The sequence below is a fragment of the Thalia democratica genome, chromosome 3 (genome assembly GCF_965202585.1).
Source record: "Thalia democratica chromosome 3, ktThaDemo2.hap1.1, whole genome shotgun sequence".
NCBI classification, from domain to species: Eukaryota; Metazoa; Chordata; class Thaliacea; order Salpida; family Salpidae; genus Thalia; species Thalia democratica.
In genome coordinates, this window is record NC_139167.1 from 54,144,153 (window position 1) to 54,170,692 (window position 26,540).

A 26,540-nucleotide genomic window follows, 5' to 3' on the forward strand; every position below is an offset into this window, starting at 1 on the left:
AATTCTGGACCAAAAAGAGTCAGGTGCTTACTTAAAACAGCATTAAAGCTCGGATTATAAAGCTTAACAGCTTTACGTTTTTTATTGTAGTCTAATACGGCATAAGCATGACCACTGTTTTGTTTTGTAAGATCTTCTGGATCGTTAAAAATATATTAAAAATGTCAGGTTTTACGCCTAAGACAACAGAACTTTTGTTGTTAAGTTCGAACAAAAGGTGATCTTCAAGATTGTGTTTTGAATTTTCAAATTTAACCCATTGACAGTAAAAAGACAAGCAGTTACTTAAAGTTGAAAAAACTAATCTTGTTTGTATTCCCACACAGTATTTGTATGAGCTGAAGCAAGCTTGTTTAACAACAGCTATTTCAAAAATTGAGGCCAAAAAAAAATTCTTACTCTTAAAAGACCTTACGTATATTAAAGATGGATTTACACTTAACAGTCGAGCGAAAAAATTCGGTTTTAAAAACGGTAGTTTGTCATCAATTGTGACTGTTAAGGCCTCCCCTTTAAAATACATGCTAAAGTGAAGCTTTAAACTGTCTTTTTAATGATCAAGAGTAGGAGCGATTTCTTTTAAAAACTCAGGTCTTTGTGATATTGATGCCAGTGCAGCTATCAACCCGCAGTCACCTATGTGTCCCTGTCTAAAGTCGTGCAGTGAAACCTCTTCCTTTCTAAAACAAGCGTTTTTGTTCAGCTCTAAAGCGCTCAAAAACACGATATTACTCTTTTCATGATTTTCTAGTATTTCAAACTCTTCTTGTAAACTCATATCCTTTACACTTTAAGATTTTAGTAAATAATTTTTGATAAATTTTACCTAAAATTTTGAAATAAATAAATAAATAATAAAAGCTTTAAATTGTTAAATCTGGTTTGAACTGAAAGGTTTAAAACAAATTGATTCAGGTAATTATAAAAAATTAAATGAATAACTTATAACTGTAACATTTTGATAGGCTATAATAAATAGTGAACTTTAAAACACCACCACTAACAACAGTATCTGAGACAACCTACGACTTATTTCATCCTTTTATTAGGACTCATCAGGCAGGCATGTTCTATTCTTTTGAAGACTATTTAAAAGTTTTAAACTTTAAAACGTATTCAAGTTATAAATAATATACAGCGCGGTTATTATATATATTTTTAAAAATTCTCAGGACAGAGTGTATGTAAATATATTTCAAAGAAATCTGCTAAAAAAAAACGTTTAATTTATTAAAGATTTTTAGTTATAACTAAATAGTTTAGTTATAGCTGAATGGCCGTATTAGAATAAAATACTTCTTTATTACAGATATCATTTGTTTCCTCGAACGCAAGTTTAGAACACAACTTGTTGCACTCAAAATTTCATAAAAAATCCTTTTACAAATTAATTTAAAACTTGTGAAAGAAGTATTAGTTATGACGCAAGCCTGACTAAAAATATTGTGTTGTATTATTTTTAAAACACCTATTGGGGTGAGTGGAACATGAAATTTAAACTGAACAATGATTGACTGAGAGTGTAAAATACAATGAACTGTCTAATAATTTTAAATTGTTTTCTTCTTGTAAAATTAAATTACAATGCGAATGTTTAAAGACAATAATTTAACTAGGAGTTAAACAATTTTTTTTATTAGTTTGAAATCTTTTTATGCAACTTATTATTTAAAAAAAAGCATCTTATTATATAATATGTTTTCAAGTTTGAAGTATTATGAAAAAATGTTACTGTCATTTTTAGTTGTGATAGTTTGTCTAAATACGAATTTTTTCTATAATTAATAAAATCCAGCAGTAAATTTAGTTGTTGCACTAAGTAATTTGTCTTCAACTTTTTTTGTAGGAATATTAATGTTCTCTTTATTTATTTTAGTTTCAACTGCAACCAATTAATTACTACGATAAAATTTATTTTAATATTTCATTGCTCTTATTATTAATTAATTTATACTTGATAGAATATAGAGAAATTTAGAAGGTTAACTTCCATACATACTATTTATATTTAGAAGAAAATCATTTTAGATAGTTGAGTAAACATATGTTCGATATAACTTTAAACGAACAAAGAAATTTTAACAAAAATAAGGAACAACAAAATAAAAAAATCTACACAAAAAAGCAATATTATACTTGAAGTAAAACATTTATCAGACACTATTTTGTTAGTTCAAAATATAAACTTATGATTGTAAAATTAAATAAAGTACATGACTCAATAAAAACTGATTGTTGAACATAGGATTTGAAACTTAGTACTAGAATGCTTTGTGTTAACAAAGAATGGTGCAATAATAAAATAGCAACTTTAAAGGAAAGAAAAGGAACATGTATATAGCAATTAAAATAAAAACTTGTCAAAATTTATGAGTACAGGCTCAAGTTTGAGGAAGTCTCTGGATACCAAATTTGTGTCTTTGAGAAAGCTAATAAAACTTGCAGCTTTCAAACTGCAAACCTTAGCACCACTTCCAATTTTGTTCAACAAAATTGTTTTAAATTCTTCTTCTCTAGAAATTATAACAAATTGTTAAATAGTTTAATCAAAAATTCTATTGAACTTGAAATTATCAACCTTAGTATTAGCTTTAAAATTAAAAAAATAATATTTATATGTACTTCATTCAGGCTTTGAACAACCTTAAAAATCATTTGTCGTAACTTGTCCTAAGAAATCTTATACTTTAAAAAAAGAACTTAATATCTATAAATATTTTAAAACAGATTTAATAACATATTATTAAAAATTGTACTTTAACTAAGAAAAAAGAAACTGTAATTTACATAAGTTACTAAACAATTATATCTAAAATAATTCAAGTATTACAAATTATATTTACTAAACTAATGTGTATAAATTTAAATCTCTTTAACAGAATAGTTTTCTATTATACAACTAGATTATAAATAGAACCTGTGCAAGCTCAATAGTTTTATGTCTGCCATTAGATTACGAGCATGAATAACTTGGAGCAAGTAGCTTGATCTGCGGGCCACTGTCGACACATTATTACGTAATAAACTAGTTTGCTCACGTCACAATGAACTACACCACCTCTGTTGACAGCATTTTCCAAAACTGCAAATGTCTTTATCAATTATAAAAAGTTATCTTGTACCTGATTGTGTTACTATTATAAATACGTCATCAAAGTAGATTTAATATGTATTTATTTTGATTATAATTTATTATAAACTTTTCATATATACAGATCCAGCTAACTCAGTTTCGGCTACTTAAGTCGTTTTATTTTATAGCACGAGCTGGTATATTATTGCCTGGTAATTGTTCAATAAATTCTTATGGAATTCTTAAATAAGATAAAACAAATAACAGTTGTTTTGCAGCTAATTAAGTTTTTGTGCGTTTAAAACTCAAGCAAATTTTAATGGGTAGGATTTAAATTAAAACTTGAGAAATTGATGCGCTTACCGGCAGTATGCTGTCATATACACTTAATTTATTAGTACAATTCAGAACTTAATACCCTGATACAAAGATGAAGGCTTGCCACATATCGAGATGAAAAAAACTTCTTAACTTTTCTAAATCAAGAGCATTTTTATATAAAATTTTCCCGGCTTTTCTTGAATTTTTTTCAAAACCCCCATTTGTTCCTGACTTTTACTAATTTTGTCTATTTTTAGTTTTTCCTGAATTTATGACAAACATGAAGATGCTATTTCGATACAACTTAATGCACACCTCTGTTTACAAATAGTACTTCTAAAAATAAAGATTCCTGAAGTCAAGTGGTTCTAAAACTTATACATTCTGGTACATTATCTCTTAAGACTAGACGCATGTCTTGTATAAAACCTCATAGAATTTACAACAGCCAGAACAAAAATATTCTTTTTATGACAACTTTGCTCTGATACACTTTTATAGCTTTACTATTAGTAATGCTAATAGTTAAACTTCATTAATTAAAAAGAAAATTTTCTTATCCTACTTATTCAAACAAGGTCAAACTGATCAAGAATTTGCGCTTAAAGTTATATTATATCTCTAATTAAAGCAGATAATTTTACTAAGTAGTCTACATATTGAGAGTCTAAGACTCTTTTGTGTTATGTTTAGAGATTTTTATTGGTTTGTTGTAAAATATACTTTTAAATTCAACTAAAATTTACTTCTAATTTAAATAGCTGTTAAATATATATTTGCTGCTTTACAAATGAACGGAAACACTTTTGCACGAGATTCAAATGTTCTTATTATTAACTTTTGTTGTTTAATTTTTTTTTTTAAATGTTTTAAAATAGATACAAAAATTTTAATATAATTTTGAAACTGGAATTTTTGATGAAAATAAAGTAAAAAATTGTTGTTTTGTGCAAAAAAGTCGCTCAATGCAAAATTGACGCTCGTGCATTTATACACAGATGGTGTATATTTAAAAAATCGTTCAAGTTTAAAAAAATCAAATAGAAACTTTTAGTTAATAATGTCTGAACGATTGCTGTTTCTACAACTAAGGTATTATTGAAAACATGAGTATTTTAAAATATAACTTTACTTACTGTTAGGCGAACGAAGCATCAAAATATTCTGTCGTTCAACTCTCTGTGTCGAGTAATTAATAATAAATTTTTATTATAGTCTAAATAAAAAAAAAGTCACTAAGTCATAAAAAAACAGAAATTATCTAATTCTTCATTATAAACACTAAAATGAGACTTTAAGACTATGTTAATTTTAAAATTTTTAAAATATTCGCAGTGAGAAACATTAATTGTATGTAATACAAATTACTTGTTAATTTAATAGTTAAAACGCTTATTAAGATAAAAAAGTGAACACATAGTACAAAAATATTTTTACAAATATAAAAGTACTTAAAAATACAAAAAAATTAAACATACTAACACGTTTTTGAATAGCAAATATAAGTTGACAAGAAATGTTGAGGTCATTAAAAATTCTTTTCAAAGTTCTAGGATTTTCATTCAAGTATTTTGACAACAACTCATCTTGGATTAGAAATTTCCTTTTAAAGTTTTTATTTAACTTATTGTTGTTATTATAGTGATATAAGCTGTTGATTTAAGCAAGCTAGATCACGAGATTTTGTTATCATAGTTAGAAAAAACAAGTTTAAGTGATAAATAAATGAATTTTAAACCCTTTTTACTTATTTACACTTCCAATTAAAAGTTATTAGTAAGCATATTCTATAATTTTTGCAACATCAAAACAAGTTTTAAATTAAAGTAACAGTTAAATCTTATTAAATTTAAAATATTTTTTTAGATTAAAACATCTATAAATTCCTTAACTTTTAGGATATAATAATTGGATGTTAAATTATTTAAAAATACTATCTAAAAATATTATATGATTAAATTACAAACTTTACATTTTACAGCTGTATAAAAAAAAAAGCTCGAATTTGTTTTTCAAACTTACTTAAATATATTAACTGCTTCAAGATCTTTATTTTCAAAACTAAGTTCCACCCTGTAAGGGATCTTCAGTTACAATTCAAATCTTATTCCAATAGAATATTTTAACAATTTTCTATTCTATTTAAAAAAGATTTAAAATTGTAACTGAAGATTCCTAAAAGGGTTAAACTTAGTTTTGCCATTAAAAATCTTGAACAATCAATCTTGTATATTTGTCTCCTTATTTTAAAATAAGTTAAGAACTATTTTTGTTCAATTTAGAACCTCAAATATTAAAATATATATTAACTGCGAAAAATGTATGTAAAATTTTTAGATTCAAGATTAACTTTCTATATTTATATGATTAATAACATTTTACTTAACAAAAATATTTTCATTTATACTAACACTGCTTGGAAGCATAAAAACTCCTAATATAACAACAAAATACTTTGAGCAGAAAACTTAACAGAAATTTTATCCTGCTTAATTTTGAAAATTTGAATGAAATTGTTAAATTACATTTTGTTACTGGTAACAATTTAATAATAATTAACTAAAAACAGTACAGTAAAATATTAAATTAACTAATAAAACCAGAATACAAGCCTTAAAATTTTGGATTGAGTTCGATTCGTTAAAACGATACAGTAATCATTATATAAAAACCTGCATTCAAAGAAGAAACGTTTAGAATTTAGAAATCGATTGCAACTTGCAGTGTCAACTTCACAATGGTTATCTCCATTACCGTCCTTTGAATTTCTATATAAGATTAATTATTAAATTTATTTAATCAATAATTTTAAAATAGTTAGCTTTCAAAGTTAGTTACTTTAAGAAAATAAGTTCTTATGTTGGTAACCTTTTTCATAATAACAAATAGCAAAAACTTTGTTCTGTGTTGCAAATAGTACAAGGTCACTTACCAAAGTTAATGACATATTTGAATGTTTTTGAAAGATAAGTAAAGAAATACGTAAAAAAAATAATCTTGATTATGCAAATTATTTATGTTAATGCTTTCTTTACAGCTGTTTAAAATTAATCAAATATATGAACATAATGTTAGATTGAAAATTGTTTAATAAAAAAGCACTACTGAACAATTGAAATCAACTAAGTAAAGTCTGTTTTAAAAAACTGTCATGACTTATTTACAGTAGCAATCATAAAAAAGTATAAGCCAAATTCTCAGGGGAAAATACATATATCCAAAATAAAAATAAGTTAGACAAGATAAATTTTATTTATTTAATAAAACTAATTATGAATTTAAAAAAAGTACTTAACTTACATTTTGCTATCTCCACAATTTTTAACTTCTTTATTATGACTTGTAGTCGTTATACTATTTTCTGCTAAAAAAATTTGAAATTAACAGAATGTTCATTTAGATAGTAAATGAATCCGTTCAGCGTTTCAACAGTTTTAAAACTTGTTATAAAAGTTATAGAGACACTTAACAATTTTAATCAATCTACCTCTAGTCAAACTTTTAGAAGTAACTTGCATAGTTACGTCATATTGAGATTCATGAAGGTCATTCAAAAGTCCCGAAAGAAAAATTTGCTTCTCTTTGTTTGCTAACTGAAATTGATAATCTGATTAAAACTTTTATCTAGCACTTTCATTATTGTCAAACATAAAAAAATATCAATAGTTACAACTAGAGCATAAAAAATCATATATTGTTTAAATACTTTAAAATTTGATAAGTTTATCATTGATTTTAATCTTTTATTAGATAAAACATTTCGAAGCTTTTCAAAGTATCTATAAAAAAAATATCAGCTAAAAGATTTAGTTAAACTTACTTTAGGCAGGTAGAAGGGAACGTTTATTATTTTGTCCAAATACTTTTCTTTCACCTGTCTCTCCAGCAAAAAAGGCTGTTTGTCTAACGCGGGGCAAACTTGAAACGCCAACTCGGCGAGTTTAGGGTCAACCGCGATGATGCTGACAAATGGCGAGTGCTGATTGGACAATAAAATGTGGACCGATTCGAGCAGGGATTTAATTTTTGGCATGGGGCACCGGTCGAGATCATCGATTGATATGACGACTTTGTAGTCGACGCCTTCGATCGTTCGCACCACTTGCAGAAGCTGCTCTAATATTTCCACCTGTGAATGTTTCACTCAAGTTTAGTGGCTGTGACTAAATTGTATTTTTTAAAGTTTAATATCAATCAATTTACTATATAAAAGTTTGAAATATGAAACGGAATATAATGAAATTTTAATTTCAATTAATTTTTTGTAATTTTGATAGTTTTTCAAGATTTAAATATTTTAGCTAAACAAGCTTTATGTGGTAAGTTTTTAATTACTTCAATTGTTAATGTAACTAGAAAACTTTACAATTTTATGACAAATTGGTTGTATAGTTTTTAATTATGAGGTTTACTGAGGAATATATCAGATAAAAATATCTCATATACGAATCAGCTGTATAAAACTGTTGCTTCAAATATAATTAAAAATATTTAGCTCCAATTTAACATTTCGGGCACTATTGACTAAAAGCTTTTAAAAAAATTAATATATATATATATATGTATATATATACATAAATAAAACACTATGTTTTCAAATACAATTGTTTCACTGCTCTGTTAAACAGAACAGCTCTTCAGTTTATCCATTATGGTAATTATAATAATATGATAATGTTTACTATATATCAATAATCAAAAAATATTATGTCATAATTTAACCTCAGATTTTACTTTGTACATGAAGCCAAGCTGTTTGGCGAAACTCTCAGTTGAGTTGTCCAGGGTTCTGTTGAAACGACGCACCTGGGACTGAAGGGTTGCCATGGCAAGTTTGAAAACAACCAATAAGGAGGCTGATACGGGTGGTAACCATGACAACAGTTGTACATGTACTGGCACTTCACGACCGTTCTGGTGATAATATTATATTGAGATTACAAAAATTTTTTTATTTAAAAACATACTTTTATTTAAAATGTTGTACAACAGAAAAGTATCAAGTGTTTTGCTTGAAGTTTGTCAAAAAACGTTGTTCAAAACATAAAACTACAAATCAATGATCAATTTAATAATCATCAGACACACAACAATATAAAATTAAATAAATATTGGGAAGCAGAATTAAATTCAGCAAAAGAACATTATTAAAAAAATATTTTTAAATTATTTTAAAGAATAGTTTTTTAATTTAACTCATTTTCTACTATCATTAAGATGCATAAAAATTTAAAAATAAGCTTAAATATCATCATTTAGTTTTTTTCTTAAAATATGATAACAATTACAATAAATAAAATTATTAACAACTTTAACTTAAAGATTACAAAAAAAGACTTTATATACATATTTTTTAATTTATTTTCAAAACTAATTGAAAAAAATATTGTTTAACTTATTTTCTTTAATATATTTGCACTTAAAAATATTTTAAACTTCCATAAAGCAAACTAGTCAGATATGAACATTTTTTTGTATCACATCTAGCCTGTAAATAATATATATATAATTTTGTGTTTATTTATCACCGTTTTTTAATAACGAAACGAAGTATTTCTAGAAACAGGGTGGCCAAATGTTTTTGATTAATTTCTTTCAGGATTTTAAAAGTACACGTTTTTAGGTCTAGTTTTAGTTTTTAATTAAGTTTAAGGTAAAAAACTGTTAAATAGTATAAAAACATTTAAAGATACTGTAAGCTACTTTAAATTTGTTTTTTAATAAAAAACTTTAATAAATGACAAATTTTTAAAAATATACTATAGATTTTTTTTGTCAAATCGAAAATTTACTATAAGCATGAAAAAATTGTTCAAAATTCCAGGATTTTTGGTGGTTATCATTACAAATTCCAGCTTTTTTTCTTCAGAGTTTCTCAAATTTCAGGTTTTTCAAAGATTCAAGTATTTTTTGCCACACTGTAGAAATTAGTAATTCGTTAAAAATACTTTGTTATTAGTTTATAAATGACTTACTTAGATTAAGAATAATTTTAAATTGTACCATCTCTGGGTTAGTAGCTTTGAAAAGTAATTATCAACATTTTAGAACCAAAAATTATTTAAATTTAAAGCTTGAACTTTGGTTGGAAAGTAAAAGTTCACATGATTTAAAAATATTTCAAAACTAATTCTTAACAATAATTTAAATAAAAATAACATATTAAATTTAGATATCAATTATAACGTCACCAAAAGTGCAATTTATAATTTTGATACAAAATTTGAAAAACAACGTTGATTACCTCAAAGGGCTTTTAAGAAGCCACTTAAGTTTGTTAGAACAAGCAAACAAAGTATACACAAGTTTAAACTTATTTATTGTAAAATTTTAAACTAACCTTGTTAAAAAAAAATAACAAGTTATATATTATTGGTTATCTTTATAACCCTTAAAGAGTTTTATGCGACAACAAAAAAACTGAAAGCATTTTGTGAACGTAAAATGTTTTATAAAAAATATATAATTGTCAATAATTGGTATTTCTTTTATCATTTTTTTGACTAAATAACTTGATATTTCACATTTTTGATTATCAATGCAATTAGCATTGTTAAACTAAGTGAAACACTATGACTTTTTAGAGAGATTTGTACAAAGTTCCATGACTTCCAGGAACACTAAATTTTATAACCACCGGTTTTTCTCATAAACTTCCGAAAAATTTTCTGACTAAGTAGCAAATATGTAAAAACATATTGCTTAATTTTTAAACATAAGTGATGGTGTTACAACTAACTCTTATGACATCCAGATTGAGATGAGCGACCAAGGAGTTGACGGCGAACGGGAAGCAGAGAATTGAAAATGCGAATACGAAGCATGCCACCACTAGAGGGATTCCACAACAGATTCGTTTCGGATGACTGATCATGTGTGCGAACAAGGATTTGGTGACCAGCTGGTACTCACTAAAATAAAATGTCAACTACTTGATTTGTGTCAGAAACTAATTTATTGACTTTTTCAAAGTTGCCAATCATTTAAAAAATGTTTTCCAGGTTTTGAAAAGTACACATTTTTGGGTCTATTTTTATTAAAAAATTAAGTTTAAGGTAAGAAACTGTGTTAAATAGTATAAAAATATTAAAAAGATACTGTAAAGCTACTTCAAATATGTTAAAAAAAAAATTGATGATCACAAACATTTTTATTTATATGATAGATTTTTTAAGTCAAATCGAAATTTCACTAATAAAAATGGGAAAATTGTTAAAATTCCAGGTTTTTTTAAAAATTTCTCAAATTCCAGGTTTTTCCAGGCAAAGTTGCAACCCTGCTTTACAAAAAGTTGCAAAAAAAAAAAAAACATAAGACAAACAAAAAACTGGTAAGCTATTAGCTTTTTTTTAACTACTAATTTAATTAGTAATAAATTTGATCGTAATTTTGTAATTTTATAAACATAACCGTGCAAATAAAGACAGAGTGCTAACTTTTTTGTATAGAAATGCACAAATAATACTGCATTTATTTGCTACTGCTGTATAATGTTTATGGTTGTAAAAACTAAAATTTATAAAAATTATTTTTAGAAACTTGGTTATTGTATGTTGATCGTATACTCTATTCTATTATAACAAGGAACTATTTTAAAATTACAAGAAAAAGCATACTTGATAAGTTTAACCTACATATATAAAAAAGTTACTAAAAAATCTGAAATTTATTAAGTATATAGAATGAAAAAATCTTAAAACAGTTTTTAGCAAAAACTATTTTAGGAATAATACTATACAAATACATCATTTTAACTGTTTTATTAATCGCGGCTAATTAAAAAATACTATATATAATATAAATGTTAAAATTACTTTTTAAAAATTTATAAAATAAAACATTCTTACACATAAAAATTAGAACATAAGTGTTAAAAATTAAGGCCACAGGGGGAGATGGATTTTTTTACAACTTGGTCTAGTTTTTTTTTTGTTAAGCAACTAGTTGCTTTTTACTACCTTTAAAAGTATAAATAACTTTTGAGATATAGCGAAACAAAGTTAGAAAGTTCAAAAGATTCTTAGTGAAATTAGCAAGGAAAATGATAGAAAAGAATTTTCCATAAAATTTATATTTTATCTTACAGTTTTCAATAAAGTTTCCTCAGTCTAATATCTTAAATATATTAAACAACTTTATTAGTTAGTTATCTAGTTTTATCTTAAGTCATACTTATAAAAAGGTTAGTCAAAAAATACTTATTTTTATTAGTTTGAAGATGCTACAGCATGAATTTTTATAATCATGCAACAAACTCTTCCTAAAAATTGAGGTCTAAACATAAAGAGCCAAGAATGATGTAGACATTTAGTGAACTTATAAAATTCTAAGAAAAATGATCATTGAATTTTTTTTGTAGGCTAGTATCAAAAACTTTTTACAAAAGTTAAAAGAAAAGTTTATATTTTATAGAAAGTATCCTATAGTTTATAGTTTCCAAACAAGCAAAAGATGCAGATAAGTGTAAAAAATATGATGGACTTCCGTATGGCCTTAATCTATAATATAATTGTAAAACGTTAAGCATTATTTATAGTTCTACAAAATTCACAACATTTTTTTCTACTTAAAAAATATTAGCTATTCTTTACTTTTTAAAATTTACAATCTTTAAACTTATTTTAAAAAAAAGTATTGTCAAAGTATGTAACAAACCATAAAAACAACAATATAAAAAAGCTGGATAAAATTTTGACAAATAAATAACTTAAGAAAAATATTAAAAATTTACTTGTTTTTATTTGAAGCATCTGATTGAAAAAGTTCTGTAGAAGTCGTATCTTCCTGGGTGACTTGATTCGCGCTGCTTCGTTCAAGCTTGCTCATTCGAACCACGCAGTTGCCCATCTTTTTACTCGCACACTCAACCCTCACACCGGAAAGCTTCATTTCATCGTGGAAATTTTTGGCCACATCAGCTTTGCTGAAAGTAATTTTCCAAGAATCGGGAGCGGAAAAGGTGCAAAAATCCACTTTTCCGTAACTTCTCGCCACTTTGGTGACATGCTCACTGTCCAAGTTTTTGTTTGCCGAATGCAAGATGATAGATTTGTTTTTAAAACCTCTGTTTTAATATAATGTTGAATAAATTGAATTATTGAACAATCTTACTAGACTTACATAACAACTTAAAAATAAAAATTTATGTTTTCTTTCTTAAGTGATCTGTAACAAAGTTAAAAACCAAATGGATAAGTGCAGGCATAACGTAGAGTTAATTTATTACAGCAGAACATATAAAATAATATTTAACAACATTGATGTTTAGATACTTTTCAATTAAATTTAAAGATAAAAAAAAACTTCTTAAAACAAAGTTAAACTTTTTCGATTTAGGTTTATACTCCTCAACTGTAAGTGTTCTGAACAGCCTAGTTGCAATCACACCGATCTTTTGTTCAACTTCATCCATTATGCCAGTGATGATGGCTGCCCATAAAATATCGCTTCCTGAGTACTGCCACGCTGAAAACTTCACAAATATAAATTTTCTCACCACTGGTCGCCTAAAAATACTGACTATTATTGAAAACAAATTAAAAATAAAGGCAAAAAATAATAACGAACAGCTAATTTTTTTTAGATTAACTTTATAGTAACAAAAAGAGTTGAAATAGACATGATATAACAAATTTTGTAAGCGTTATTTAGTCAAATTTTGTTTTATTTATATAATACTATATTAAATTTAGAAGTAACTTTAGAAGGACATTGAATAACGTTAAAATAAAGTGAACAGTAAAGCAGTGGCTTTGGAAGACATATTCTTATAGCAGGGTGGCCACTGGTTTTTGAGAAATTTCTTCAAGGTTTTAAGAAGTACACGATTTTGGGTCTATGTTTAGTTTAAAATTAAGTTTAAGGTAAAAAATGTGCTAAATAGTATACCACCATTAAATGGATACTATAAAGCTACTTGAAATGTGTTTTTCAAAAAAATAAAGTTTTTGATGAAGACAATTTTTTTATCTTAATGATAAACGTTTTGTGTAAAATTGAAATTTTAGTACTTTACATGTAAAAATTGTTTAAAACTCCAGGCTTTTAAAGGTTTTTTAGTGGTTTTTGTTCAAAATTCCATGATTTTCCAGTCTTTTTCTAAATTTATCAAAATTCAGGCTTTTTTAGCCTAAATTGTCAAATTCAAAGCTTTTCTAGGATTCCAGGTTTGATGGCCACCCTCTTTAACATAAACTACTCTAACAAAAATAAACATCAACCTTTAATTATAACTACTACAGTAAACTGTATTTAAAGTAAGTTCAATTAAAAGTGTATAATTAACTATAGGATACTCATAAAAAAAATTTGTATTTTGTAGCTTTTTTCAGGATTTCAAAACAGTTATAAAATTAATCAGAGAAAAAGATTGAAAAAAAAATTTTTGCTAAACTTTAAACTATGTATTTTTAAATTTCTACAATTATTAATCATAAAAAAATAGTTTAAAAATAAGAAACTAATTTTTGAAAGAATTTGTCACTCAAAACTTAATTTTATAAAAATAGTACAAATGATTTAAAGGATTTTAAAGCAATTTTAGCAAAAACTCTTTAAGAAAATATCTATTTAGAATAAAAGTTGTATACAAATGAAAAAATAAGCATAAGCAAAGCTATTACAAAAAACAAACCTAATATGTCGGTCAAAAGTTTCTGTGTGAGAAAACTCAAACGAAGTTTTGCTCGAGTCAATCAGCGACCCGTTCAAAGTTTCAACTCCTCTGTTAAGCGGTGGCAGCTTCGTGAAAGCCACAAAGAAAATCAACCTGAACACCCGCACTGCGCTTGCAACGCACCTTGAGTGGCAGAGAAGAGCCACCAGGAAAAGCAACATTATCAGCGTCACCGTGGAAAGGAAAACCACGACGAGGTTATAACGGATCTGCTGAACTTCCACCTCCTTGGCAACCTTCATCTTGTCATTCACTGATTGGCTGGAATTTCTTTTGATCAAGCTATATATTTTGTACTCGCTTCTCGGCGTGTAGGTGATTACGGCCAAGCTGGCAACGAACAAGCTGACGATGATCGCTGCCAGCAAGTAGAAGAAGCAGTGCAACCTTCTCTTCTTCTCGTGTCTAGCCGGATGCTTGAAAGTAGTTTTTCCACACTCCTTTTCCAGTTTCTTCAAAAAACCTTTCATTTTTTCAAATATTAGAAATTTTTAGAATAAATAGTTAAGAAGTATTAGGAAAAATTTGAAAACTTATTAAACTTTCTAATAAGACTCTTTTACACATTGTTTTTTAAGCAATTAGTCTAACTTAATTTGATTTTGGTAAGTCTAATTTTCTAATTTTATTTGTTTTTTATTGGTGATTTAATGTTGTGAGTATTTTTTGGTAGACAAGAGAAAACCTAATTTAATGGAATTTAGGTTTTATGTAATACTACTTATAAGCATCACAAATTCAAATTAACTTTTCTATAACCTAAAATTGGTTTAAAAAATGCTAACAGTTCAAAAAAAAGTGTTTAATCAACAAAAAGCACAAAGACTATCTAAAGTACAAAATAATTTTTTTTAAAGGTTGTAATGATATTAACATCTCATTTTCGTATTTTAAAGCGGATGTTGTAAACTGTTTTACGCAGATTTCGTGACGTGCTTCCAGTATTAAAAACAAACATTTTTATTATTTCAAGGAGTTAATTTCATTCCGACGAGTATATACATATCGGCGTTTGTCTTTCAAATACGCGTTAAAGTTAGTTGCAAAGTTATTCCGCGGTATGATCTAGTTACGATTAAGTTCAACGTTTTACTTCAATTATCGAGAATCAAGAAAACGTCTAAATCGCGGAGTTGATGTTAGTATTTATGTAACTTTACGTTTGTTGATACTTTTTATAGATTTTATTTGTGTCGTGATTTAATAGTTTCTTTCTTCAGAACTAAGAATTTTTATTGAAAATAAAGTAAATTGAATTTATTCAAAGTGTGTTTTATTCATAACTTAGGAAATAGTTTTGTAACTTATACTGTTAGCATATTATTTACTACTCGTAAGTATAGCAGTCAGTAAGTTACTGGAGACCACGTAGTTAAGACAAAAACAAAACCAACATTAAAATAACCCATTTAGTTAAAGTGGAAACCACGCAGTGTCTATTAAGAACCTTGATAATTCTGATTAGGAATCTTTAAGCAGTCAACAGAATAAATGCACGCAAACAACAATGACTATATCAATTTTAATAATTCTCATCAAGCAGAGATGATGAAAGATAATGCTGAATTTTATCAGTTAAACAGCATTCAACAACAATTTAGAAAATCAAGCGAAGTTAAGCAGCTAACAAATGAAGAAGAGTTAAGAGTTTTGCAAACGCAAATAAAAAAACTAAATGATAGATTAAAGCAGTCTAGATCACCACATTTCGAACGTGCGATGCTAGAAAAACGCGAACCTTTTTACGATGATTACGAAAAAAGTAATCAAAATAATTTAAACAACTTTAGCGACTTATTTAAGGCGCAAAGACTGAGTAAAAAGTTTAAAAGGTTAGACTTTGTAAGAAACCCTCTTGATATTATTAGTTTTTTCGAGGAGGAAATGTTAAACGAAGGTATTTCTAGTGATACAGCAAAGTATAAGTTTTTAATTGGGTTTTGGCCAAGAGAAGAGTTGTCAGATTATTATAAAATAACAGAACGGTCTGAAAGAAATTACAGTTCTTTAAAAAATTTTTTTATTAATAGGGACAATCAGTTAGCTGAAGTTTTAGATAAAGTTCCAATTTGGAATGAGTATACAAACTTTAATAAATTATTTGCTACAGCAGTGAGCTGGGCCAAATGTCCAGAGCAGGACAGAATTAAATTTTTTCTTGCATACTTGATGCCCTTTTCGATCAAAGATAAGATTAAGGAACATTTCGATGAAAGCTTAGAAGTTTTTAAAAAAAAAGGACAAGCCATATGGAATGCTTATAAAGAAAACGCATTAATGCCTAAGCAAGTTAATTACGATAGACTACAGCAGTATGAGCAAAGTCAGCATAGGTCTAAAATAAATTACCATAAGCGAGTTCGTCCTAATTATCAACAAAAATTTCATTTAAGAGATAATGGTATTAATCATAATTACAATTATCGTCAACATAATCAAGATAGAGATAATTTTAAACCAATAAAATCATACAATGGGAATAATAGTAATAATGTTAACATAGCACAGTGTTTGTCATGTCATCAATACTTACCCACAAAAACATTAAATATAACTAAGGCGTCACAAACAGCCGAAGAAAAAGCTCAGGTAACCAAAAACACTATAGCAATTAGAGTAACAGGTCAAGTAGTATGGTTTAATGTTCGCAAAGGTTACGGTTTTATTCAACGTGATGATCGGAACAGCGATATTTTTGTTCATTATACAGCTATCGTCAAAAACAACCCTAACAAATTCTTAAGGTCTCTTGCACAAGGAGAAAAAGTCCAGTTTGATTTTGTCGTAGGTAAAAATAACATGTCAGAAGCCGCAAACGTGACAGGTCCTAATGGTAAAACAGTTCAAGGGTCTAAGTATGCTGTAGATAAGAATTCAAACTACAACCAAAAACTTCAACAAAAAATATTTGACGCAAACCATCATTCTAGTAACCTCTAACAGCAGAAAATAAAAGCTAGTAGAACTTATAAGCAAGCTTTTGCTTTTACAACAAAACAAGGTAAGCTCAGCAAAGGAAAACATCAAAACCAACAGCAGAAATTGAGCAGTTACAATAAAAAATGTAATAGCGAACCAAAAAATAAAGTGCCAACATTGCTGCTTAAACGTTATAAACAAGACTCAAGCTATTACAATTCTTCAAAAACAAAATCAGAAACTAGTGTATCAAGTAACATATTAGCTAAAGAGAAAAACAATTTGGCAGTACTTAATTCCTTTGACAAAAAAGAAATTATAAGACAGAATAAAAAAATTCAGAATTACTAATAGCAGGTCTAAAACTTTTAACATTTATCATAAAGCATTTTGAAGATAAAATATAAGTATTTTCACAAAACTAACAAAACAGACTTTAATAAAGGTAAAAAGTTGCAAATTTTTATTAACATGAAAATCTATTTAAATATTTTTTAAACTCAGGTAATTTTTTTAAGAAATTAAAATGAAAGAAACTTTTAAGTGTATTTATTTTGTATTCTTTTCTGATAAAATTTCTGAATTGTTAAACTTTATAGGTTTTTTACTTTTAATGATGTCAGATAAAGTTTTTTATACTTTAAATTACAGTTTAGTAGTTAAACTATTTATTGAAAGCTATGACATAACAATTATACATTAGAAAAGTTTCATATGCCTATTTTTTATATTAAAATTTTAGTAACTACTTTTTTTCTCTAACTTTAAAACAAAATTAAAATACTAGACTTTTTGCTCGTAAAATAATCAAGTTCAAGTTTACAGCTTTCAAATTCGACTCGTGATAAACTTTTCCTATAAATTTTGAATTTAAAAGTAATTTCAACTCCCATTTAGTTTTGACTGTTAACGATCGAAAAAAAGCACTCGCTAAATTTTTCTCTTTATAAATTTCTATAATGCTCAAGTTTTGTGTTGCTTTAATAGAAATACTTTATACTTGAATCCTATAAAAGTTTGTGCATGAAAATACTACTTATTGTTTTGTAAAATATGTTAAAGAAAATGTTTTCTGTTTTGTTTATTAAAGTTTGCGAGTTGAATATTAAGAACATATGTTTTTCTAAGTTAAAAACAAAATTAAAGTTTTTCATGTTTTTTAAACTATTAATTTTTTTTTAGTGCATCTTTAAATGCTTAATTTTTGTTTTGTATAAAAAAATGGGTTTGAAAGTAAATACTGACAGTTTCGTTATTGTCTTTTGGCATAATAACATAGTAGTTTTTACTAAACTTTCTTGAAAGAATATCTCAACTTTTTTTTTTGAGCCGCGTATTTTTTGGAATGAATTCTTTCAAATGAATACTACAATGATGGACAATGAAAAAATGAATTTTTTCTATGTCAACAAGTGACTTCGATGAATTTTTGAATTTGAAGTTTAGAGAAGAACAAGCGAATTAAAACAATTCTTTCCTGCTAAATAAACCACCGTAGAAGAAAACGGAAGAGAAATGCCGGAATACAACAAGCCCGAGGACAACTAGCCAGAAGCCAACTAAATGACTATCATTGAACTTTGTCTTCATGTTATCTTAGTTTTTGTAAATTATGTAATTTTTGAGATAATAAGTTATTCAGTTTCTTTTTCTTACTTTTTTTTTTGACCCGGCCTTTTAACAATTATAAAAAAGTTTAAAGTTAAGTAGGATTTTAAGGACTTTTATTTAAAACCAGGCTTTTAACGTTAAAATTGAAAATTAAAAAAGAAACAATGTAATGATATTAACATCTCATTTTCGTATTTTAAAGCGGATGTTGTAAACTGTTTTACGCAGATTTCGTGACGTGCTTCCAGTATTAAAAACAAACATTTTTATTATTTCAAGGAGTTAATTTCATTCCGACGAGTATATACATATCGGCGTTTGTCTTTCAAATACGCGTTAAAGTTAGTTGCAAAGTTATTCCGCGGTATGATCTAGTTACGATTAAGTTCAACGTTTTACTTCAATTATCGAGAATCAAGAAAACGTCTACATCGCGGAGTTGATGTTAGTATTTATGTAACTTTACGTTTGTTGATACTTTTTATAGATTTTATTTGTGTCGTGATTTAATAGTTTCTTTCTTCAGAACTAAGAATTTTTATTGAAAATAAAGTAAATTGAATTTATTCAAAGTGTGTTTTATTCATAACTTAGGAAATAGTTTCGTAATTTATACTGTTAGCATATTATTTACTACTCGTAAGTATAGCAGTCAGTAAGTTACTGGAGACCACGTAGTTAAGACAAAAACAAAACCAACATTAAAATAGTCCAATTTGGTTAAAAGGTGAATATAAAAATATTAGTAAGGGACCAAACTACTATATTTAATATAAAAATAAATTACAGTAATATTAGGTATACATCAAGTAATCACTCATTTCATTTCACATTTATTAATAAAAATAATTATGCATTTTTTAACCTTTTAATGTAACTAATTTTTGAAACATGAATTTTTGTTCAAAAACAAAAGAATCAATTTCTAAAATGATGATAATGAAAACTTTTTTAAATTTTAATAAGCATCAGCTAAGTTACATCATTATTTTAACAAGTACAAATAATAATAATAATAAACACACATAAATCACAAAAAAAAACATAAACATAAATAAGGTAAAACATAAAAGTATATTATATACATAAAGATAAGTAACATATTGTTTTATCAAGTAAAATATAATCTAATGTTAGTAATAATAGTCTAAACTTTATATTTAAAACACCACTTTTGATTAAAGCTAAACTTAACTACTTATGAAACACTAAAGTTTCTCATAAAAATTAAATTAAGTTTTTCATATATAAAACATATTAAAAATTTATTCTTCAAAATCGTCTTTTCAGTGAGATTATTATTATATATATAGATAAACAAAGATATTTAGAAATTTTTGACATCTACAGTTTTAAAGATTTAACCATATGTTTTTTCTTATACAAGTTTTTAAACCTTTCAATTCATTAAAAACATCGTAGGCTGACTGTCTTTTTTACTACTGAATATGTAAAACACTAGAAACAAAATTTCTAATTTATTTTACGTAGCAGTTTAAATAAAGCCTGTAGCCACGGTTGCCATAGGTTTTTGAAAGTATTTTTAATATAAAACTAAATTTAGTTTAAAAACTGTCTTAAATAGTATGAAAAGATACTGTAATGCTTTTTAAAATCAGTTTTACAACTATTAAATATATAAAATACAAAAAATAAGTAAATGATAGATCTTGTGTATCTACTATAAATTGTTTTATATGTTAAAATTCTTTAAAATTAAAGAGTTTTCCAAAAATTTATGTTAAAAGTACATGTTCTTCAAGGTTTATTGGCAAACTGTGTAGCTGTCCAAAGCAGTGTTTAATATTTTTATGTGTAGCTGCAGTAAAACTCACTGTTATAAAAATAACATTTATTTTGTAAAATTTAATGACAAGAATAACATAACAGGACATAAAAAACAACAGGACCTTAATATGTTTTATAGTTTACTTTTGTGTTTTCAACAAAGAAATACATTTTTTTATCGTGACTAAATAGTGAGAAACTTATACAATAAAAGTAATATTGTTGGTATTAAATGAATTTTCAATTAAAAAAAATTTGTATGTTGACTGTTTTTTAGTTTTTTTTAAGGACCTATGTGTAAAATATAAGTTAAGTCTAAACTAAAAAAGGAATTCATCAAACAGAGCTGGTCTTTCCACAGTCAAGTGGTGATTGGTTTTGCAAGTTATAAAAAACTAAAAATGCTAAAAACTACTTTATTATATATTAAAATTGTCAGAGAATATTTTTCTAGAATTTTGTACAAAAATTCGATGTTTTTTCTAGGTATTTTTGAAATTTCTTGAACTCCAGGTTTTTAAAATATTTTTTGCATACATTTAAAATATTAAGGTTTTATGGGAGCCCTGTGTTTGAAATCTCACTTCTGTTTTGTTTTTAAATCAATATTTATAAAATTCTGATAACTACTTTATAACATTAAAGTAATATAGTTGAAGAAGATTTATTCAATTATGAAAATAAATTTCATTTGAAAATAACTAGTTTTTTTATTATCTACAAATTATACTTTAAAAATATCTGAAGCTGAGAATTTAAAACATTGAAAAATTTTTTCTTGCATATTCTAGGTCTCTAACTAAAAAAAAAATCGAATATATCATGGGTGAGATTTACAGCCTAGACTTTCGTATGACGTGAGACAAGCTCAAGTTTAACATAAGTTCAAACACACCAATTCGATCATCAGACCACAAGCCTTCGGTAGACTGAGACCCGAGTTTTGTTCCTATTAGTGTTTTTAAGTATTTGTTTTTAGTGAAATATTGAGTTAATTATAAGTTATTGAATATTGAGTTCCAATAAGAACAAAACCTGGGTCTCAGTTTAACTCAAAATATATAAAAGTGATAGATTTTTAGCACACTTTTAAATATCTATGAAAATTAACATTAAAAAATTTACAGTTCATATGTCTGTATTAGAAACTCTATTTAACAAAATATAATTTTCTAAGTTAATTAAATCTTTAACATTCTATAAAACTGAATTATAACCATACTTAATGCTTTCATATAAAATTAAACATGATTTTTTATTAAAAAAATTCTTTTGATCCCTTTCTATTGAAGACTACATGAAAATTTAAACTCTTTAAATCAAGAAATAATTTTTTTTAAGAGCATTGTTAAATTAAGAAAATTAACATAAACTAGAAGCTCCAATTATAAAAAAAACAACTATTCATTATAAAAGATAATTCATAATTGCTAAAAATAGCCATACTTTATTTAGTTTTAAAATTTATCTAGGACATATCTCAAGGGAAAATATTAAAATTTTAAAAATGTATTAGAGCACATTCTGAATAAAAAAATAAACTGAAGATCTTTATAAAAGTAAAAAATTGTTATAATACAAAGTTCTTTAAAATAAAATAACAGTAAAATTAATGAGTGTCAAGTCTGCTGTATACATGCTTGAGCAAACTACTAAAACTTTTTAAATAAATTGACACACCAAGACATTAAAAATTTTTGAGCTAAAGCACAAATTTGATTTTACAATATAATAGTATAACATAATTAAAATCAACACAAAAACTATACAACAATTTTAAGATATGAATTCTTTAATCTTTTATTATAGAGATTTCAAACAACCTAGAATCTTAAAAACTAACTTAATCAAGTTCTTGACTTACAATGTACAATTTTTGATATATTATGTACAAAAAATAATCATGCTCTATACCTTTAAATAATAAATGACCTTAAAGTTTTTATGTGTTAGTTAAAATGTTTACATGTATTAATTAAATTAGAGTTGCCTCCTTAAAGTACGAAAATTTAGTGAAAGAATAAATTTTTTAACAATAAATATTTTTAAAAGTTATAAAGTAATGTTTTGAAAATTCACAAAAATTTTAGATGTTATTAACATTCAGTTTTTTAAAACATTTACTAATTCAAGTCTTAATTATGCTTTTGTAAAAAATTACCTTGTGTTTGATGCACTATAAATGACTTTCCACTTCCAAAGGGTGCAAAAATTCCAATTGAAAATGGGGACTCAGCTCTGTAAATAATGTTGGCAAGAGTTTTTGAATAAACTGAGAATCCAAGATGATCAATTTCTCCAACATTGTCACCAACTAATATGTTTTCTGTTTGATATTAGTGAAATGTATTAAAAAAAATTAGTACATAAAAAGTTTAACAATAAAAAAAAAGCTTTTATTTCTTTAATATTTGATTATCTTAAACTTAAATTTTTAAATACTACAGTGCTTAAACACTTATCCGGACAGTTTCAGTTGAAAAGAAAATTTAAAACATTTTCAATAGTAAGCACAAACATTTTTGTATGATACAAATATTTAAGCTATCATGATGTGTAAAAAATTTCAAGGGATTTTGAAAATTCTGCAGTTTAGTTTATCATGACGTAACAATACTACTTAAGCCTACATTCAAACTTTGTTTATAACTAGTTTAGTTATCAAAAACCTTTTTAAGTAAAGTAGTTCAGTTAAAAAAAAATAAACAATACTATTTAAAATATGACTTACAGTTTTTTATTTGAACTTTTAAAGTTTTTTGATAGTTGATTAAATTCTAAGTTATTTAACAAAATTAATGTATAACAGTTCTTTTATGCTTGATTTTTATTTCAAACTTTATCAGAAAAGTTGTTAATTCAAACACTTTTGTTTAAGATATGAAATGGATAACAATTTTTTTGTTTTATTTATAAGTTATATAAGTTTGACACACTTAACATACCAAGTTTTAGAAATGGACAATACATCAATAAAAGAAAACAAGTTGCACTAACCATTGAAAATAAACAAGAATTTTGTAAAATGGTAAAAAAATCAATGTGCTAAAGGTTTTTATAACGGAGTAGTTTAGCATACTCAGGTCGCATTTTTTATGACATTTTGAAAAGTAAAGAAAAGTTTAAAAAGTTCAAAGCAAAAAAGAGGACCTAAACTAAAATGCATTGCAGAATATACAGTAGTTATATTATTTAATGAAAAAATTGATTTTTTGTTTTTTTCTGGATATGTTTAGAGAAAAATCTTGTCAATCATGTCCTGATAAGTGAATAAGAACTGTACAACTACATTGATTGTACATAGTTAAGGTTATTTATTTTAAAAGTTGAATAAAGTCTAAACTTTAACAGAAAACATTCAATTTTGTATATAAAACTGATGTTATGAACCAAATTAAATAATGTATAAATTACCTTGAGGTGAAATTACTCTTTTTATCAACTTTTCATCACTTGCCATTTCTATCTCTAATTATTGCACATTATTATTGTCTAAAAAATTACAGTATGTTTTAAGATTCTACTAGGCTAAGAGCTTTAAAAGTCCTCATATTAAAAAAATATTAAATACATGTTGAATAAGTAACAAAATTAAAAAAAAATTATAAATTAAATAGTAATTATTATTCTAGTAAAAGTACCCTTATTATATACTACATTTAAAAAAGACAATTACAAAACAGACACTGCATACCTTAATTTAGAACTATTATATATAAAAATGGCTAAAGGATTTGAGGCTTAAATTAAATAGTGATAAAACAAGGTACATGCTCTTTCAATTTGGTAAAACAAAAGTTTGAAAAATACAAAACAAGGTACATTTTAATTAAAAATTTTTTGTACTAAATCTTTAATTCACTTCTGATAAGTCATGTAAAATACAGTTTGTTGTGTTGGAGTAGGACGAGTTAAAGCTAAAACTACTGAGATTGATAAACTAGTAAATAAAGCATTAAGGTGCATTAATTTCTAAGGTTGGAATGAAAGTGTTAGCAGTCCAAAAATAGAAAAGAAAATATCAGATGTTGAACATATGTTTAAGTATGAGTTAGGAGTTTTTATGCACAAATCTAAAAGAGAAACTTTGCCAGTTAACTTTAAGCCATAACTTTACAAATGTTAATAAAATTCATAATCATCTAACAAGATTTTCAAAAACAAACCTTTTTTTTCAAGAGTAAATAGTCTTTATGGCCTTAAGAAATTATCCTACCTATGTTGTAAACTATGGAAGAATTGCTTAAAAACTTAAAAGGTTAAAGCTATTTTAAAGCATTTCATTGTGAAATTAGAGATAAATTACTTAAAAGACAATCAAAAAAATATCAAGCTTAATCTTTACTTACCATTACTTAAACTTATGTCTTTGTATTGGTGTTTGTACTTTTTTTGGGCTGATTGCTGTTGGTCTCATAAACTGGGTGTATAATGGTTTTATTATTACTTTGTTTAAAAAAAATTTTTACTGTATATAAAATTTTATAGTGCTGTTTCATCTTTATTGATAATGTGATTAAACAAGTAGGTGTTTTTTTTTAATTTATTTTACTAGATATTAAGTGTTTATCTGTTTCAGAAGATAGAAATTCTGAATTTAGGTGTGCAAACTTCATACTTTTTAGATATTCTGATAATTTATTTCTTTTTATTAAAATATAGTTTTAGGTTTTAAAACAGTTTATCAACCTTGTTAAAATACTTTTATTTTTACTTTATTTTTCAAAATATTTGTTAAGTTTTATTAATTTATTTTTTAAGTTTAACTGTTCAGTTTTAGGAGTGATTTTATTTTAAGTAGTTTAAACAAATTCAATCAATTAGTCTAGATTCAATTGATTAAAACTGAATTGTTTAAAAATTTATAAAACAGTTAAAAAAATTTTTAATAGCTGTAATTTTTTACCTACCTACAACCACATATACTGGAATTTCTAGACACTATTTAAAAACACATGGTGCTCTTACAGTTTTATGACTATATTAAATAGTTTATGTATACTGACATTACTAATTCTCCCCTTTTATTTATATTTGAGATAATTGTTGTAATTTTTGTGGTTGCTCTTGGGAGGAGACTGTGGGGAGCCCATGGTAAACTATGGTTTCCATGATCAATGTTGGCAGTGATGGGTTAAAAAAGAATGCTTACCATTTCTAAAATTGGAAAAAAAGGAAAATTTTAAACTTAGAATTAATTACTTTTTAATTTTTTTCTTTTTGTCTTAATTATTTTATTATTGTTTTAAAGCTACCTCAAAGTATTAGTAACACGTTAATTGTGTGTAGCTTGATGACCAAAAGGTCTTTCTCCACACTAATCCTTAGTTGTGAGCATTCACATTTTTATTTCTCTCTTTTCTTTCTTTTACATGTGAAATTTGATTAAAATTCCAGGTTTTAATGATTTTGTTCAAAAATTTTCTAGTTCCAGGGTATTTTGCCTAAATTGTCAAATTACACAGGTACTTTCAGGTTTTTTAGCATCCCTGTAAAAAAATATAAGTTAGCTTTTCATTCAAGTTGGGCAGTTTTTATTTTTTGATAGTAAGATTTAATATAAAACTTCTCACAGTTGAAAGTGTAAAAAGAATGGAACATAATTCCAGCATAGCTACTTGTTTATTATTCATGAAAGTTTGTATACATCCTCATTATTTTTGTATGTAGGTTGATTACTATGGAGAAAATTTCTGTGGAAGAATTTGCCTATAGATAAAATATAAACACATCCAGAAGTAAAGTGTAGAGCAGTGGAATAAAGCCCAAAACTTGCAAACTGACTCTTCTGAAACTGGAAGGATGAAAGATCTTTTTGATTAGATTAAAATACAATTTAATTTTCTTGTTGGTTCAAATTTTATTTAACTATTTTTTTTTGTATAATGCAGTTAGTATGATTTAATTTTACACTTTACATTTTAAACTTATTTAGATACTTTTACTTGGTTTTGGAAAATAAAAATTTTTAATTTTTGCTTTTTGTTTTCTTTTTTAGTGTGATAATGTAGAATATTAGGCTTGAGAAAACGAGAGAATTCAAAAAAAGCTTACTGTCCTGTTTTATCTTTAGTAACTTTGCATTAACAAAATTATACATAAAAGTGTAAACTGTGAGAAGTTTCATATATAGAAGTTTGTGATTTTTTAAGT

General features: G+C 25.7%; 1 protein-coding gene across 3 annotated transcripts; it reads right to left on the minus strand.

Moving 5' to 3' along the window:
• Positions 1-2,070: 2,070 nt before the first annotated feature.
• LOC145831308 (uncharacterized) lies at positions 2,071-24,797 on the minus strand. Of its 3 annotated transcripts, none has more exons than XM_082938508.1 (16): positions 24,737-24,797; positions 23,802-23,879; positions 22,549-22,713; positions 14,028-14,532; positions 12,718-12,900; positions 12,126-12,458; positions 10,134-10,305; positions 8,117-8,308; positions 7,215-7,523; positions 6,882-6,987; positions 6,695-6,758; positions 6,067-6,162; positions 4,877-4,997; positions 4,531-4,573; positions 2,918-3,082; positions 2,071-2,513 (listed from the first exon to the last, which is right to left on the minus strand). In XM_082938508.1, exons 2-15 carry the CDS (start codon positions 23,845-23,847, stop codon positions 2,949-2,951), a joined length of 2,469 nt encoding a protein of 822 aa, XP_082794634.1. In that variant the 5' UTR covers positions 23,848-23,879; positions 24,737-24,797; the 3' UTR covers positions 2,071-2,513; positions 2,918-2,948. The 3 variants fall into 3 exon arrangements, with proteins under 3 accessions (XP_082794634.1, XP_082794636.1, XP_082794635.1); XM_082938509.1 differs by having other exon boundaries at positions 2,072-2,513; positions 6,695-6,755; XM_082938510.1 differs by lacking the exons at positions 23,802-23,879; positions 24,737-24,797 and having other exon boundaries at positions 14,028-14,485; positions 22,549-22,682.
• Between the last annotated feature and the right edge of the window lie 1,743 nt (positions 24,798-26,540).